This window comes from Alosa pseudoharengus, unplaced genomic scaffold (genome assembly GCF_046254945.1).
Source record: "Alosa pseudoharengus isolate Yale_2024_CS ecotype anadromous, Long Island Sound unplaced genomic scaffold, YU_APseudo_1.1 YU_APseudo_1.1_scf_17, whole genome shotgun sequence".
Taxonomy (NCBI): Eukaryota; Metazoa; Chordata; class Actinopteri; order Clupeiformes; family Clupeidae; genus Alosa; species Alosa pseudoharengus.
Genome location: NW_027468640.1, coordinates 20,883,976 through 20,901,475, shown reverse-complemented (window position 1 = coordinate 20,901,475; position 17,500 = coordinate 20,883,976). Strand labels below are relative to the sequence as shown.

General features: G+C 42.7%; 2 protein-coding genes across 4 annotated transcripts in view; both read right to left on the bottom strand.

Moving 5' to 3' along the window:
- Positions 1–4,387, bottom strand: part of LOC143127407 (actin-related protein 2) — a 7,080-nt gene extending 2,693 nt beyond the window's left edge. For all 3 annotated transcript variants that reach the window (XR_012987604.1, XR_012987605.1, XM_076288896.1), the window contains exons 1-6: positions 4,105–4,387; positions 2,861–2,971; positions 1,982–2,140; positions 1,499–1,628; positions 895–1,031; positions 267–416 (exon numbers count right to left, since the gene is read on the bottom strand). Coding sequence is in view for 1 of the 3 variants with exons in the window: in XM_076288896.1 (XP_076145011.1) it covers positions 267–416; positions 895–1,031; positions 1,499–1,628; positions 1,982–2,140; positions 2,861–2,971; positions 4,105–4,152 (735 nt within the window). In the remaining 2 variants the exon portion in view is untranslated. The remainder of the gene's footprint in view (positions 1–266; positions 417–894; positions 1,032–1,498; positions 1,629–1,981; positions 2,141–2,860; positions 2,972–4,104) is intronic.
- Positions 4,388–6,603: 2,216 nt separating this feature from the next.
- Positions 6,604–11,078, bottom strand: six7 (SIX homeobox 7). The gene is made up of 3 exons (XM_076289699.1): positions 10,671–11,078; positions 7,284–7,447; positions 6,604–6,799 (listed from the first exon to the last, which is right to left on the bottom strand). Exons 1-3 carry the CDS (start codon positions 11,076–11,078, stop codon positions 6,604–6,606), a joined length of 768 nt encoding a protein of 255 aa, XP_076145814.1.
- Between the last annotated feature and the right edge of the window lie 6,422 nt (positions 11,079–17,500).

Genomic DNA, 17,500 nt, shown 5'->3' with positions numbered 1-17,500 from the left:
ACATAAAGAAGGTCAGAAACAGTAAGCAGATTAGTAGACAGGCAAGACAAATATACAGGCCTGTGGGTGTACTCTGGAAACAAGCAATATAGTTTTCCGTTCAAAATAATAAGAGCAAGTAAAGTGAACTAGTATTACATCCATCTCATTTTTCAGTCATGAATGTTTCAATATGAGCATGTGTCAGCGTGTATGTGTGTGTGTGTGTGTGTGTGTGTGTGTGTGTGTGTGTGTGTGTGTGTGTCTGTGTGTGTGTGTGTACGTACCGTGTAAGACTCCACCAGGATGGTGGTCTCGTTGGCGAGCCGCTGCTCCTGCTCGATGTTGTAGCCCACGAAGCACAGCTTCTCCTTTAGCATGCGCACTGTCTCAAAGTCCGCAGAGTGGTTGAAGGCATAGCCCCTCAGCAGCAACAGCTAATCAACACACACATATGCATACATACACACACATAAACACACACACACACACACACAGAAGACATACTGTATATGCTCAGATCAAGTAGTGAACTTCCCATGAAAGTTGATATGATGTAGTCAAGAGGATAGATATGCATGTGTGTACCTGTATACACCGTAAGTATGAGGTGTGTGTGTATGTGTGATGTGTGTTTGTGTGTATAAGATGTATGTTCGGTGTGTGCTGTGTGAGTGTGTTCAGTGTGTGTGTCTGTCTGTGTGTGTCTAAACCTTGATGAGGTAGTGTATGTAGGTGTGTGTTGTGTGAATGAGTTCAGTGTTTTCAGTGTGTGTGCATAGTGCGTTTGTGTGTTTAAGATGTGTGTTACGTGTGTGTTGTGTGAGTGTGTTCAGTGTATGTATGTGTGTGTGTGTGTGTGTGTGTGTATGTGTGTGTGTCTGTGTCTGTGTCTGTGTCTGTGTGTGTCTGTACCTTAATGAGATAGCGTGTGATGTCCCGTCCGGCGATGTCCAGTCTGCGTGTGAGGTGGGGCAGTGAGAAGCCCTCGTACACGGGACAGATATGTGTGACTCCATCTCCAGAGTCCACCACCACACCCGTCAACAGCCCTGACCACAAGAGGAGGGAATCACAACTACTGCTTTACAGACCCACCTGAGCACAAGAGGAGCAACTACCGCTTTATGTCACCGCTTCCTCTTCTATAAAACGTTTTGTTACAGCATAATTTCTCACATTGTGCAGATGGAAACTGAAACTACAGGTGGTGTGTTTGTGTGTTTGTGTGTGTGTGTGTGTGTTTGAGGTGTGTTTGTGTGTGTGTGTGTGTGTGTGTGTGTGTGTGTGTGTGTGTGTGTGTGTGTGTGTGTGTGTGTGTCTACTGCCAAGGGGAGGTCATCACAACTACTTTTTGTACACCATTTCCTTTTCTTTTAGACAGGTTTTAGTCTCATTTAAAGTTCAGGTTTGCCTGTTTGTTCATAATTTAAAGTCGTGTAAATCCCCGATGAGACCCTGGTTTATTGATTTATTTTCACAGCACATCCAGTAAGGAGGGGTGTTGCTCGCATCTCACCTTGTGCGTAGAGAGTGAGCACGGCCTGGATGGCGACGTAGATGCCGTGAAACTGGTACGTCTCGAACATGACCTCTGTGATCTTCTGCCTGTTCTTCAGGGGGTTCATGGGAGGCTCCGTCAGCAGAATCTAAAGAGAAAAAAAAAACACAAGAACCAAACACGCGACAGGTTTGAGATGAATCAGTCTGATTGCTGATATGAGAAAAGTAGTAGCAAAAATAGTGGTAAATGAAATAGCATTAATCTGTTATTGTGAGAATGTGTTTGGTATGCCAGAGTCCTGCAGAATTCCAGTGTTCTCTCACTGCCACAGACGACCATCTACAGGATACTGTACTCTGTACTCTACTGTACTGTACTCTTTGTGGTACAGAGCGATAGACAGTGATGGAGAAACAGACATGTAAACAGACGGACACTGTGAGGACTTGAATTTCCCCTTGGGGATCAATAAAGTATCTATCTATCTAGGACGTGCACCTTGCAGTCGGGCGGGCTGATGTCGAGGCGGTCAGGGCCGAAGGTGTGGTCCCACAGGTGGAGCATATCTTCCCAGCAGCGCACCATGCCGTTCTCCATGGGGTAGGACACCTCCAGCAGCTGCCGCAACTCACTGGCCTCCTCCCCCACCATCAGGTCCTGCAGAGTGGAATGGACAGGATAGGCTTTACTGTCCCCACGGTGCCATTATGGCTTCCAGTAGTCAAAATTACAATACACATTACAGTATAATGACATAATGATAAATTATATATGCATTCTGTGTTATTCTGTCATTTGTGTACTAACTGTGAAAGGATGTGTCGACAATCAACAAGACACAAGGTAGAATAATTTAAAGGCAGATTCAGAGTTTGGAACTTTGTAAGCGCAGTTAGCAGAAGGCATCTGAGAACAGTTTGGTCTTACTAACAGCAGGTTTTACTAACAGGTTTTTCTACTGAGACCTGAGAAGTCGAGAAGGTGTGTACTGCTGAAGCATGTCTGATAGGTATTTAGGTCCTGCTATATTTACTGATTTATAAACAAGCAGTAGTACTTTAAAGTCAACTGTAGTGACTGTACTACAAACATTCAAAAGCAACTACAATCAAACATAGACTATCCATTTATATCAGACAAGAAAATAGGAGAGCACACAGCTCAGGATAGACATGTGTGATCAATATTTGCCTCCCTATATAATTGACCATAGCCTCGCGGTGGGACCTGTAGCCTACTATGCATGCAGAACTACAGTGATTGATGTCTAACTGACAGGCTTATTGTGCAAGTGTAAGGATGAAAGAGGGGCTGAAACAGCTGGTCTGAGACCAGTGACTGGTCAGAGTTGTCTTTCGGGGTTTACTGTGTGCTCACCTTGATCTCGATGTTGCCCACTTTGGTGGAGGACCGAATGGTGGGCCGCCCCACCATAGCGGGGAAGATGTGCTCAGGAAAGTTGGAACCCGCAAAGCCACATTTGACAAACTGTGGACGAGACAGGAGAAGACAGAAGGTGAGCTGATGAGATGACCCTTTAGATTACTGTAGCCTTAATCTGGCATGGTCCAGATTGGATCTGCTCCTGGGTCTGCGACTGCTTGGGCCTCGTCATACATCCACCACACTAGATGAATCACTGCATCTCAGTCATGGCAAAGGAAGTGAATTGCAAATCAGTTTCACCACTTTACACAGCTGGATTCAGTTGTTATTGCACACCACTGTATATCAGAAAGCAAAGTGCAATTAATGGCGTCAGTTTCAATTAGTACATATCTCTGTGCCAGTGAGACACATTTACCTCATTTGAATTTTTGCAATGAGGTTAATAAGCCTACTGGCATCATATGTCTGGTATCAACAATTCCTTGGGACAAATTATTTTTCAACTTGGCATTAGGTGTGATGCTGCACAACCAAGAACCAGGTTTACACACACTAGTAGTGGATGCAGATGAAAGTAGATACGGTCGCTGTTGTGCTAAGAATGACTCAGTGAAGGAAAGGATTATTTCTTTTTAGAAAAAAGTTCTGACATGCCCATGCACCTACAGCACATTCCATAGCCCGGGGGCGTTCACCACATTCCATGTCAAAACACAGTATTGGGCAAAAGCAGGTACTGCTGTCAAACTGAGCTTAGAGTAACTATACGTACAGCAGACTATACGCTTTTTTTTTCTTCAGTGGTTGGTTTCACATTAGAAGCCTACCTCTTCCTGTTAGCCAATATTTTGCCCTGTATGAGCAGTGCCTTTTAAGGATGAACGTATGAGAGAGAATGTCATCATCGGCATTGTAGGCTAAAACAAGTCCAGACAGATGCGCGCAATGGCACACGCCCTGTGGAAAATTCACTCGTTCACTTAGACAAATGTGACTTAAGATAGTAAAAAACGCATTAACTCTGTTGACTTTTTCCATAGTTTTTTTTGTTTTTGTAAATAAACAATGCACAGAGTTTTCATTCGAGGAACCTTCTTTAAGAAAAATGTGATCTGATGTCACTCACTCAAATGTTATGCGTTTGGGTCGATATTCAAATAACAGAACGTGGGAAAATGTATATTTCAATACGCTTCATGTTTATATCTGGATGAGAAGCGGTTCAAACTTACCCCGGTCCCATTGTCGCAAACGACCACTTTCCTCCCTTCGCTGTCCATCTCAACCGCACTTAGCCTGGCCTGACCAAGACTCAGGTGAGACGAACAATTTCACGATAATGCCGCTCAGAACAAAGCCCTCTACCACGACCCACAGACGCAGTGGACACTGCCGAACCAACACCAAATGCTATTTTGAGTGCATGCAAGATTGTTTGATTGTATGCAGAAGTATCCAGACCCCGGCCAGATGCACCTCACACTACCGGTGTGAGCGAAGGTGGGCGGAACTGCATTTTGTGCGGAACTAGGCTACTCTTTAAACTTTGCAGTTCACAGTCTAGGTTTCCTGTCTACTCGGGTGTGAGTAGGTCTGTAACGACTAGTTATGAAAACATTCTATCCTGACAATTAAATGTTTACCTGTTACAGTTATTTTATGTAATTATCTGTGTGCTATTGAGCAGACAACTACTTTTTTTGTTGTTGTTTGTTTTGTTAAAGTTTTGTTTGTGTGTTGAAAACCTTGAAAAAAACATCAACATTCACAGACAGGCACAGACCCAACACTTTCAGATAAAAATAATATCATTTATTTCAAATGTATACACATAGGACATAAAAAACTCCCTCTTTCAGACAACTCCTTCATAAAAATCATTGTATATGGGCATATGTAGGAGGTTTGATCAGTGTGTCACTCATTTTGTTAGGCAGGCAGGAGAGTGAGTTGAGTCTGCCCACAAAGTTTAGGCACGTGAATGGAATTAAGACCAAGCTGTGTGACCTTAGGAGCACCTCTATGCTCTTACAGAATTTTCACCTCTTTTTCCACTCTTTCTATCCCTCTATCTTTATCTCTCTTAGTGCGTCATTTTTTTTCTCTCTGTTTGTCTCAATTGTCACAAAGTAGCAGTACCCAGTGACTTCATCTAGACTGAGAAGGTCGAAGGTCAAAGTATTGACACCGAATCTGGGTGTGTTGTGTAATCAGGTAGCAGCAGCATAACATTTCTACCTAAGAATGTACGGAGTATGAGGTAGCATGTCTATGACTTGTCTGCAGTGTTAGGGGTGCTGAACATTAGCCCAGTGGACCACAGACAGACATACCATATGTATGTTTAGAGATACATTCCCCAGACACACATACTGCACATATGTGCACCTCAGAGACAACATGATAAATTGTGGAATAAATGCCCAACTGAAGATATACACACACAACGTTGGGATCTAGTCAGTCCTACACACAGTGCTAGCTCTGTGTTTAAACTCTACACGTGATTAGACCAAATACCCCACCAGAAAATGCCAGCATTAATAGTTTCAGATTTTAAAAAAAAATGATGTTCTAAAAAAAAAATTATGTCCTAATTCATGTGAAGGTGCATAGTCTCTTACCACTTCAGATATTTCTGAGGAACATGGTGTCTTTGTTATAATCAGTCTATGACAAATTATAGAGAGTATGCTCTCATCTGCAGTGTTCAGTTGCAGCTCTGGTTTAACAAATATTCAGTCACATTATGGGAATTATTAGACATTATTATTATTTTATCCCAGCCGGGTTAAATATGAGCTGCAACCAAACAGGGGAAGCACTGCATAAGTCAGAGCACTGCACAAGTCCTAATAAAGACATGAGAAATCCATTCACCAGACTGGTTGGTTTGGCACTTCTCTTTTGCCTAAATCAAGTATGAAGGATACAGTGATGATAGGAAGAGTGAGAAAGTGAGTCGAAATATATAGAGATAGATAGATAAGGAATATAAGATAAGGAATAAGGATAAGGAATATAAGAGAACAGATTTGTTGTGCGGGCCATTAAAGGCTGGCAAAAATCGAAACTGTTAAGACTGAAAGGATGCCTGGTGACATGTCTGGTGTTTTTGTTTCATATTAGAGTTTCCCTTTAACAAAAACAAAAAAGAGTAGAAATCAAAATGTATAATACATAACAACATTCATGGACACAACATGATCACAACAAAACAGATGTTTTTGTGCTTAGCTCACGAAAGGGTGGATTTTGTCATTTTGAAACAGTAGTGCTGTTTTTTAAAATGTCATCTTGAAATTGCGACAGAGTGTTTTGGATTTCCTTGATGAGTTCTCAAGCCTATCAAGTTACAATAAGTGCATTTAGTTCTTTTGTGTTTTAAGTTCTTTTCGTCTGTAATTATCCATCTCACCCTGAATCATATTCAGTTTCTCCCAATATCAGAGAGCCGGTAGGAGTATGTTTGTGAGTTCAACAGGAACCAAGAAATCCATGAGAGTTCATAACAAATTCTCTGACCACCAGACCCCAGTCTCTTTGAGGGTTGGGTCTCTCTTTTGGTTCTGGAACCTCTCTCTCTCCTGTGGTTCCTCTTTGGGTCTTTGAAGGACCCAATGACAGGGTTCCTCCATCTTCCTTCGCCTGCCCAGACTGCCTGAAAAGCTTGATTTTGGGAAGGGCGCTGTAAACAGGACGCCGTGGGGTGTGGGTGGTGCTGGGTCGTCTCAGGACTCAAACTCGCTGTCGCTGCTGACGGAGATGTCCGGTGTGGAGGCGCGGGTGCCGCGGGGGCCAGTGCCCGTGCTGCAGTCGCTGGCCAGTGGGCTGCCGTGGCCGCGCTGCGGGGAGGACAGGTGGTGGTCCTGCGAGGAACATTCCGGAGAACTGCCCGAAGGGTGGAGGCTCGGATCCTGTTGCAGTCTGGAGGGGGAAGAGAGAGAGAGAAACAGGAGAAGAAAGAAATATTTTAGATTGTTTTTTATAGTTTATACAGAAACGATATGTAAAATATACATATTAGTATTACAATATGCAATATGTATTATATGTCATATGTCATATTATTGATTATGTTTAAACTGCATGAAACGAGACGCAGGTCCTGTCAAAATGTGTCCAACTGACTTTGCATTGGTTGGAGTTTGTAGTAAGCTGGTGGAGCTAAAGTATGATAAGGGGTACTCGGTCGAGACATTACAATAGCGTGGAGCAGAAGAGTGTGTGTGTGTGTGTGTGTGTGTGTGTGTGTGTGTGTGTGTGTGTGTGTGTGTGTGTGTGTGTGTGTGTGTGTGTGTGTGTGTGTGTGTGTGTGTGTGTGTGTGTGTGTGTGTGTGTGTGGTCGGAGGGGAATGTCTTTCAAATGTCAGCAACAGAGGCTGCTGAGATGGCTTTGGGGAGCACCCACCTGTTTTTGGCGGAGGCAGCGCGGTCCCTCTGCCGGCGGTTCTTGAACCAGTTGCCCACCTGGGTGGGCGTGAGGCCCGTGGCCTGGGCCAGGTGGCGCTTTCGGGACGGGTTGGGGTACGGGTCCTGCAGGTACCACTCCCGGAGCAGACTCCTGGTCCTCTCCTGCACAACATACACATGGCGAACATACATCTAATTAATTCACTGCGACTGACTAATGCCGTGTGAAAGCCAAGGTGCCATTAAACCAGATGGCATACTAAACATACAGCCTCCTTCTGCATGCCATATGTGCGATCTATCTGCAACTGAAAGGTTTCATAGGCAACAAAAAAACAGATAGCAATAATATTATGTGGAGGTTGAACAGAAGAAATTATATTACAATTTATACTTCTGCGACTAAATGTTCCATGGGTATTGGTGCCCTATTGGAACAAAGCCCATGAGACAGACAAGTAATAGATAACCCAAATAACAGCTTAGACTGAACCAGGGGACAGGACTGAATCAGATACTGATAAGATCCAATCCACACTGAGCTCCTATCTGAGTTTGTAAGTACTTCAGGTGCACGACTAACCCAATCCAACCCAACATATCCCAACCCAACCCAACCCAACCCAACCCAGTGTCTCACGTATCCCCATGTTAAAATGGCACTCCTGTCTCATGCCACCTAATGAGTTCATCCTTTTACCCAGACACTGGGACAGGAAATGATACAGCAACTGGGATTTGTCTAGGATTGTGCAACAATTTAATGTTCATCAGGGCTACCTAGAAAGGGATTGGACGGCATTAGAGCTACACTGGAAATAATCAGCCTTCTCGTTAACTGGTATTTATAGACCACCGAGGGCCCAGTGAAACATTTCTAATGATTGGTTCAGGATAAAGGAGGTTAAGGATCAGTTGGAGGCTAGATGAACAACAGTGATTAAGACAGGTTTAGTGGGCCTCTGATTCCAATCTGATTCCAACTCCGACTGATTCCACTTCTCCGACTGGAAAGCACTGCAGAGGGTGGTGAAAACTGCCCAACGCATCACCGGTTCCTCGTTCCCCTCCATCGAGGTCATCCATGGCAAGCGTTGCTTGCGAAAGGCACGCAGCATCATCAAAGACTGTTCTCACCCCAACCACAGACTGTTCTCTCAACTCCCCCCCTGGGAAGCGTTACAGGTCTCTCTGCACCCGAACCAGCAGGTTCTGAGGATGCTTCTTCCCTGCGGCTGTCACCCTGCTGAACTCTAGCTCTGCATCCCGGTGACAACCAACCAACTGCTCTTATAATGTTACCGCTACTACATTGCACATATCTGTACATGTTGTTCATACAATGCTCAAACTACATAACCATATTTATTCTGCTCTTATAAGGTAACTGCTAATACACTGCATATATTTATGTTTAATTTATATTACTGTAAGCCACCTTCTGTAAACCACTACTAAACCACTACCACTGTCTACACTGCACTATTTCTTGTCCTGTCTATGCTTTTGCACTTCTGGTTAGACGCAAACTGCATTTCATTGTCTTTGTCCTTGTACTCTGCACAATGACAATAAAGTGGAATCTAATCTAATCGAATCTAAAATCTCACACCGCAATAACGGCCCCTGACACTAGAGGACGCCAAATGTTCAGTTCAAGAGGGCTTGCCAGATCCACTCGCCTTCCGCCGAGCAGGAGTCAGAGTTCCCCTGCTCCAGCCATGACATTGGGAAGGCTGCCATCACACAATCCTCTATAGAGGGGATTGTGACGAGGGTGACAACTGACACGCATTATCTTGTTTTCTCTGTATGGGTGTGGCTTGCTTCCTCTAAGGTCATAATTTCACGAAGTGGGACACAAGCCTGCTAATTCTATCCCTGCCACGCTCAAGACACAGACACCATGACATTACTAAAATGCACATAAATGAGCCAAAGGGAATCTAATCGGTCTGTTTTTCACAAATGTTTTGAGGTAAAACTTTGATATATATGACAACCACCAATAATCTGCGCAACTGTTTTAACTGTTTACAGTGGTCATATCAAGGCCAGCATACTTTTTCAAAACACTGCCCAGTCAAAGTTGCTTCATTTTTTTTAATTCTAAATGAACATTGCCCAATTGAATAGTCCAATACATGTGGTGACTATACCGTAAAAGGATGCCATATGCTGATCATGACAGAACCATGCTTATGAGGGGCCACTATCAGGTGCTGGAAGACAGATACTAAGCACAGGTGTTGGTTCAGTCAAGAAGCTTAACCTGGTCAGCAGGACTCAAGCAAGGACATGGACAAAGGCGTAAAGGTTACCAGTAGTAGGTCTACCAGCAGAAACGATGTAGGGGATAATGTATAGAACGCCGGTCATTATTGGGAAAATAAGTCCCAACAGAGCGAACCAGACCCCGACCGCAGCAGAGGGGTCTTGTTCTGCCCTGAAGGGACTTATTTTATGATGACATATTTTGTTAATCTATGTCATGTTGTTCCATTGTTACCAGACTTGACCAACTATGGAATTTTTGGAGTATTTGTGACAACACAATGGCACACAAACAATACTACAGACTCGATATTCGTTGTGTTATGTGCCATGGGCTTCTGTAGTCTCAAGAATACTTTAGAGGAATTTGTTTACCCAATAATGCCAAAGCATTCTGAGTACATGCTTGCACCGGGTATCTACAGTACAAAGCTTGCTTGTTTACTCATAGGTGGTGTATTTACATCTCATATAATCATCAGCTCTCATTAGCCGTGGTATATATAGGTTCTAAGTATTGGCATTATTCTCTCTGTATGACAGACAAGGCTCAGGTCGGATAAGGACCTATTAAAGCTCACTGTCTTACTTTAAGAGTCAGATGTTAAAGACTTGGTCACTAGGATTTAGGCAGCAACTAACACTGATTCTATAACCTCACAATTCAGACATCCACATATGGTCTATATAAGCAATTGGATTTGGAATATGGTGAAAGGCCATATGGGAATAAAGGTTCTGCAGTTCTGACCTGTCTTAGCTTTTTGTAGTTTAGTTGACTATTTTATCCCAAACATACTGTAGGCTATGTTTATGAATAAAGAGAGCATGTTCTTTGGTCTATTGATCCCTGATGAGAAAATGCTTGAAGATGTTGGTCTACAGCTACCACCTGCTAAGAAATCATTCCCATATGTTTGTTTTGCTCAGACTTTCTGGAACTCATTATTAATGTCCATTTTAAAGATCTGCCAGGTGTTAATCTCTCACCACAGCATTAAATGACTGAATTAAACAGTCACTAACTTTCTCTAGCCTAAAGGTTTGCGGAATTTTTTAATTCATCATATGTTTAGAAAATACTAGTGATGTAGACACGAGGGAAACTCACCTTGAAACAGTGCGTCTTCTGCTCGCCGTCCCAGATAGTGCGTGGCAGGGGAAACTTCTTGCGAATGCGATACTTCTCCACGGGCCCCAGCGGCCTCCCCCGCAGCCGTTCCGCCTCGCGGTAGTGTGCGTCTAGCCACAGGTCCTGGAGCTTGGCGTGCGACTCGCGCGTAAAGCGATGGCTCTGTAGGATCTGGTAGAGCGCCTCGAAGTTTCCCGTGTGGAACGCCACAAGGGCCCTGGCGCGCATTACCGATTCGTGTCGGTTCAGGGCCTCGCCTGACGAGCCCGGTACAGCAGCCGGTAGAGACCAGAGAAAGCGACCCAGGCGCTCAATGTCCCCCGTCTCTTCCAGGTTCTCGCACACGCGAGCCACCTGCTCCGGTGTGAACATTGGCAATGGGAACATGTTTCGTTCAGTCCACCTTCACTTAGGCTAAAATCACCTATGCGATCAAAAGTTGTTAAAGAGCTCTTTTTTGACAGACTAAAGATCGGTGTAAAAGTTGCCTGAGCGCATATCCATTCACGACGAGACCGATGCGTAAGAAGGAAGCCTTAATTATAAAGGCTCCATTTCCCTGCTCCTCTCGGTAAAGCTAATCTCACTTGGTACTCTAAAGCGTGTTGAGCAAGTTCTACTAAGAAAGAGGAACCATGAGTCAACCCGTATTTATACGGAGATACAATTAGCATCTTTGTAGTTGTTTTGAGAAGGATTATATGCCTCGGTCATTAGCCACTTCGCAGCAGGGAAGGAGAGAGGGGGGCAGGTGACTGCCTGATCAGCTTGTTAGACTAAGCCGAGGGATACATTAACTGTCAAGACCGCTAACAACAACGTGATTTAATTGGTTTGATTAATATGGAAACGGAGGACAGTAATTGCAAATGAGTGCGTGTCACCACTGAATATCTAAATGTAAATTAGGCCTACATGGTGACCTGTTGATTGGGGAAAGATTATTTGAATTCGTCAGTGTTATTTTAAGATGGCAAATTGGCTAGACATACCTAGTAGGCCCTAGACTACTTATATGAGGATAGCCCTACATTAAGTGAGCTAAATGGCTATCCTGAAGTGTTGGGAATAAGCCTACCATAAATGTGTAATTTTCTTTTTACTAGTTATCTAAATCATCAATTGCATAGGTTAGATTTCTGACTTTGGCACTAAGGTAGCCTAACTCTTGTAGATATATTTACATGGTAATGGAGCAAGGATCCTGTGTGTGTTTTGATAAGGATTGCTCTCTGCCAAGCTCTTAGGTCATGACAATCAGTAGCACATGCAAGCATCCCTTTGACCAAGAACACACTTCAAGACACATGGTGTGCACCAACAAGCCTGACAAGTTAATGCCGTAGTAATTAATCTGGACAGTGTAACACCTTATAGCCCAACCTTTGGAATACATAACCCCTGGGGCAACAAGCTATAGGCTATAGAGCTGGTGGATTGTCAGTTGCCCGCCTCTCTCTCAGGGGTCAAGACATTACCAGTGAGCTGGTTCAGTCCCTGCGAATCCTGACTAGTATTAACCGGTCCCTTGGGGAAACAATTTGCTTATTAATCCGGCTAACCTCAGACATCTGTTTGACACATTTGGCACAACAAACAGTTTTTTTTCTCCCATCAATCCCCACACATTAAAAAGGCTTTAGAGTGAAATAATTGAAAATGTTTGACTTTATTACAGTTTGACAAGAGATGTCTGGTAGCTTACAACTGGGGTTAGTCTTTGTCTGTGTAAAGTAAATTAGGCCTTCAACTAAAAATGGAATGATAATTTCAGATCACATAGGGAGATTAGATTCTTCTTTCATTAACCTGTCTAAATGATCTTGCTGTATTTAACAAGGTTTGCCTGAGATTGTTTTGTTTAAGAGGTTGTAGTCAGGTAAAGGGTCACGCTTTATTATAAGGTGATGGGTTTAGCCATTTCTGATAATCTGTCTGGAGGGTTGTTCGTACAAAAGACCACATATTAGCCTATGAGAAGGAGATGGTGGTCTCCAGAAAATCCTTATTGATTAATTTGGGCAGTTCATTTAAGGTAAAGAATAAAGCTTGTCTGTATGCAGTTGAGTTTCTGAGAAAACATCCAGTAGGCCTACTAGGAACTTCAGGGTTGAAATTGTTCTATGGTATAATTTAACACTGGAGTTTAATTACATATGGAATAAGCAGAATATGGGCAAACATGCATTCTTAGACAAGATATGTTAATTGTATTGTATGGTTATATAGAAAATGCAATATTGCCATTGTGACAGGCCTGTAGTCAGGTCAGCATGAGCTTTTAGATTTTTTTGCATTTTCATTCAAATATTTTGTTTCTCTTTGTAAGGAATATTTGGGAAATTGGCTTAAATATTGTAATGCTATTTGAACAGATCAGGTCTCAGATAATGTGTCTATTATGTGTGTCTCCAATGGGTCCATGCTGTAGAAAAAGTATTTACATGTATGTATGAGAGGGTATAGTCGTGTATGTGAGAGAGTATAGTAGTGTATGTGAAGGAGTATAGTAGTGAATGTGAGAGAGTATAGTAGTGTATGTGAAGGAGTATAGTAGTGAATGTGAGAGAGTATAGTAGTGTGACTTCGCCAGACAAAAGGAGCTGGTAGCCTAGGCTATTACAATAGAATAAGCACCCCGCATGTCTTTGTAGCCTAATTTGCATTCGGTTTGCAGTAGTAGTTTAATATTTAGTCACATAGGACTTGGCTGATTTTTTCCTCGACCACTAGGTCTACACGAACATTGTTGACAGTGTAGGTCCCGCCCCTTCCTTGATTTTAATTGGCTAGCTAGAGAGAAGTGACATTGACAAACCAATCAGGAACTGAGAAATCAAACTCCTTCCGTTTCATGCAAACTCCCTTCCGTTTCATGCAAACTTTCTCACACACACCACTATACTCTCTCACATACACCACTATACTCTCTCACATACACCACTATACTCTCTCACATACATCACTATACTCTCTCACATATACTACCATACTCTCTCGCATTCACCACTATACTCTCTCACATTTACTACTATACTCTCTCACATACACTACTATAGTCTCTCACATATATGACTATACTCTCTCACATACACTATTATAGTCTCTCACATACACTACTATACTCTCTCACATACACTACTATATTCTCTCACATATACTACTAAACTCTCTCATATACACTACTATACTCTCTCACATACACTACTATACTCTTTACTCTCTCACATACACTACTATACTCTCTCACATTCACTACTATACTCCTTCACATACACTACTATACTCTCTCACATTCACTACTATACTCCTTCACATACACTACTATACTCTCTCACATATACGACTATACCCTCTCATACATACATGTAAAATGACTATAATAGTGAGTGTGCATGAGTATGGTGGTGTATGTGCAAGATTATTGTGTGTAAGACCAAGTATAAATTAAGGCCTAGACGGCCCCTCATATGGAACAGATCAGAGGTGGTTACACACTTTTGAGAGAAGACTGACTATCTGTCCAGAGACTAATTTAGCCCATATCCATATCGCAAGACAAAGAAAGTGATATTGAGGGAATATACTAAATATACTAAAATACAAATTATACCAAATAAAACTTAATCTAAATCAATTCTAAAAAACAGTATCCACATAGTGGGTGATTAATCAATCAGGTGCGCTTGCAATGACTGAAGCAGGGACTGAGCCTGTGGTCCTCTGTGCATAAGGTGCTCTTTGTGACTAACGACAACTAAGCTAGCAAATATTTGGGCAATATACAATAACAATATTCCTTCTACATATGTTTGCCCCTAACACACACAAATGCACCCCCCCCACACACACACACACACACACACACACACACACACACACTGACACACATACAAATACACGTAACATCTTCCAAGTATACCATGTTGGAGCCCCACTTGGAATAATTAATTAGGCTTAAACTGAGACTCTCAGCTTAAGAAAAAGAGCTGTTGATTTTTTGGTGTATGTGTGTGCGTGTGTGTGTGTGTGTGTGTCGGTGTCAGTGTGGGGAGGGGTGGCATTACCATCAGTGCCAGTAAACCCACACAAACATAATTAACAAGCAATGTGGGTGGAGAACTAATTAGTATTATCTCCTTATCAGCCTGCCCGATTCCTAAAGACAAGACGGTCAGGAACACACAAACCGTGCTTAATGGGGGGCACACACACACACACACACACACACACACACACACACACACACACACACACACACACACACTAATTCCCCCCACTGCAAATGAGTTGAGGCTAATTACCAACTCGTTTGCAAGTCAATGACCAGTATCCTCTCAGTAGCCTCTGACCTGTCCTAAAGCCGCCCCCCCCCCCACACACACCACCCTGATTGGCCTAAGGGGTTGCGTGCTGATGATCTTCACCAAATAAACGACTGCTATACTTCCCCTTTGCCCCTATCCCCTTCAGATGGGGAGGGAATGACAAAACCACCCCCACCCCCAAACCACCCCATCCCTTCAAAACACACATATACATTAAGTCAATCACAGACAGACTTATAGGTATTGGTATAGGTATACAACTTGGGTACACAGACACACACACACACACACACACACACACGCACACACGCACACACACAAAGTCACTCATGCACACAAATACACTCATACACTTACACACACACACTTATATGCACATAACATGATATCTTTCTATCAAACACACACACACACACACACACACACACACACACACACACACACACACACACACACATACACACACACACACACACACACACATACACACATATACATACATACACACACACACAGAGAGACATAGACATCTCTTTACACAAACATACACATCACTGACAGAAATCTCTCTCTCTCTCTCTCTCTCCATTCCACCCAAGCCCACCCTGAGAGGAGGGTGTAGCGAGTGCCAGACGGGGGAGCCATCAGAGAAACAAATATTGTCAGAGCCCAAGGGAGCCGCCTCTCCTCACCTCCCCAGCAGGGATGAGGGATCAGGGCCGACGGCAGAGGAAGGGGAAGTGTCGCTCTTTAACGCTCCTCAGGGTGTTTGTGCATTGGGGTATCCGATGGCGTCAACAAACATTAAACTGACTGGAGCATAATCCAACTCACTTCAGGATGTTTTGCGCCGCTGATATCTGCATTGTTACCTGCAAGGTGGCCCTAAAACAGGTCATTTCTTTTACAGATGAATTTGTACTTAATCTCAAATGGCAAAATAAAACACAGTGCCCTATCCAAAGTGCAATGTCTTTTGTAAAAATGGAGAGATTAAGTTTGGTTTACTGTAAATGATCAGATGCCGTAAATATGTGGAATAACACTATTTCTACATAAAAGCTGCAGTCCAGAGGAATCTTGTCAAATTTCATTCCAATGCATAATTGCTTTAAATGGGCTATTTCTATAGCTAATACTCGTGTCTATGAGTTCAAAACACTTTGTCACAAACAATAACTGTCTTTTTTACAATATCTCAGCACCTCTGAAAATAGGTTTTGAAAACTGTTGATTTAACAAAAAATCTAAAAACAATTATTATATTGGCATTCTCATACTAATTTGTTGTTATTGTTGCTGAGTTTGTGCTATACACAGACATAATGTTGCACTTTGGACTCTCTGTTTTCAGATTAGAAAAATACTAAAATGTCAGCCCTTGGTACCCCCAGAGGGTTTATAGGAAGAAAGAAAGAAATGTAGCCCCTTGGTTGTTACCTAAGGAAAGTGCTTTGCTAAGGCGCAGACAGTAAGGATTGAGACGGAAAACCCCCCTCCTGTATATTCCACTTGGACTTACTTGTCTGTGAATAGCATGAATACCACTAGATACCTTAGCTGCCAAAGCCACTATTGACTTGCTAAATCTCTTTTGACATTTCAAGTGTTTTAGCTAAATCCTATTTAAGTCTGTAACACAAGCCATCCGGGTAAGTTAAGCAACAGTAGCAAAACGAAACATGTTGTTGCCAATTGTGAGATGAAAAAAAAAATCGTAATTGTGTTGTCAGTTGTGAAATGAAACTTGTTCATTTGTTATTCATTCATTATGTATTTTTGTGTTCATATATTCACATATTATCTGCATTGCTGTCTGTTTAGTTTTGGATGAAAGTATTTACTGATGGTCAAATACTACTCAGGTGTCTCTGAAATATGTTCAATAAAATCTATGGGACCAAATAATGTGCATCTGGAAACTGTTATTATGGTTCTATTTTGAGTATTTGTATGTTAGTAAGGTTCATGATTCTGTTTCAGGTATTTCATGACCATTTCTGAGTCCCCCTACTAGTAAAGATCTCATCCTTAATCCATATTAACCCGTTTTAATGATCTTCTTCGATAACAAACACATGCTTTCTGGGAATCGAGTGAGACTAATTAGTTCTACTAATAGCCAAATGTTTGGCTCATGACTGTCATTAATTAACCGTTTCCTCATCTCCCACAGATCCTTCGCCATAAATAGCCCCATCCTGTAAAAGTACTACAACAAGAGGCTGTAAGCCTCAATTACATGAAGAAAGGGAAGAAAATGTTCTAGTCGCCTAGTGATCCCAGACACTATCACACAGTGACACACACACTGTCTCGCACGTAAACACACACATGCACACACACACACAGAGTGACTGCTAGCCATGCCCCCCACTCAGGTTTAGCACTGGCTAATAATAGACCCTTCAAGTATGTGAGGTGCTGAGCTGGAGCAACGCTCAAGCAGTGAACTCTGACACACATGATGCAAGGCCAGCG

Excerpts from the sequence above, each read along its gene's own strand:
- six7 (XM_076289699.1), bottom strand. The coding sequence starts at position 11,078 with ATGTTCCCATTGCCAATGTTCACACCGGAGCAGGTGGCTCGCGTGTGC. Across the intron at positions 7,448-10,670 it reads AGAAGACGCACTGTTTCAAG|GAGAGGACCAGGAGTCTGCT; the intron begins GTGAGTTTCCCT and ends TATGTTGTGCAG. Across the intron at positions 6,800-7,283 it reads GCTGCCTCCGCCAAAAACAG|ACTGCAACAGGATCCGAGCC; the intron begins GTGGGTGCTCCC and ends TTCCCCCTCCAG.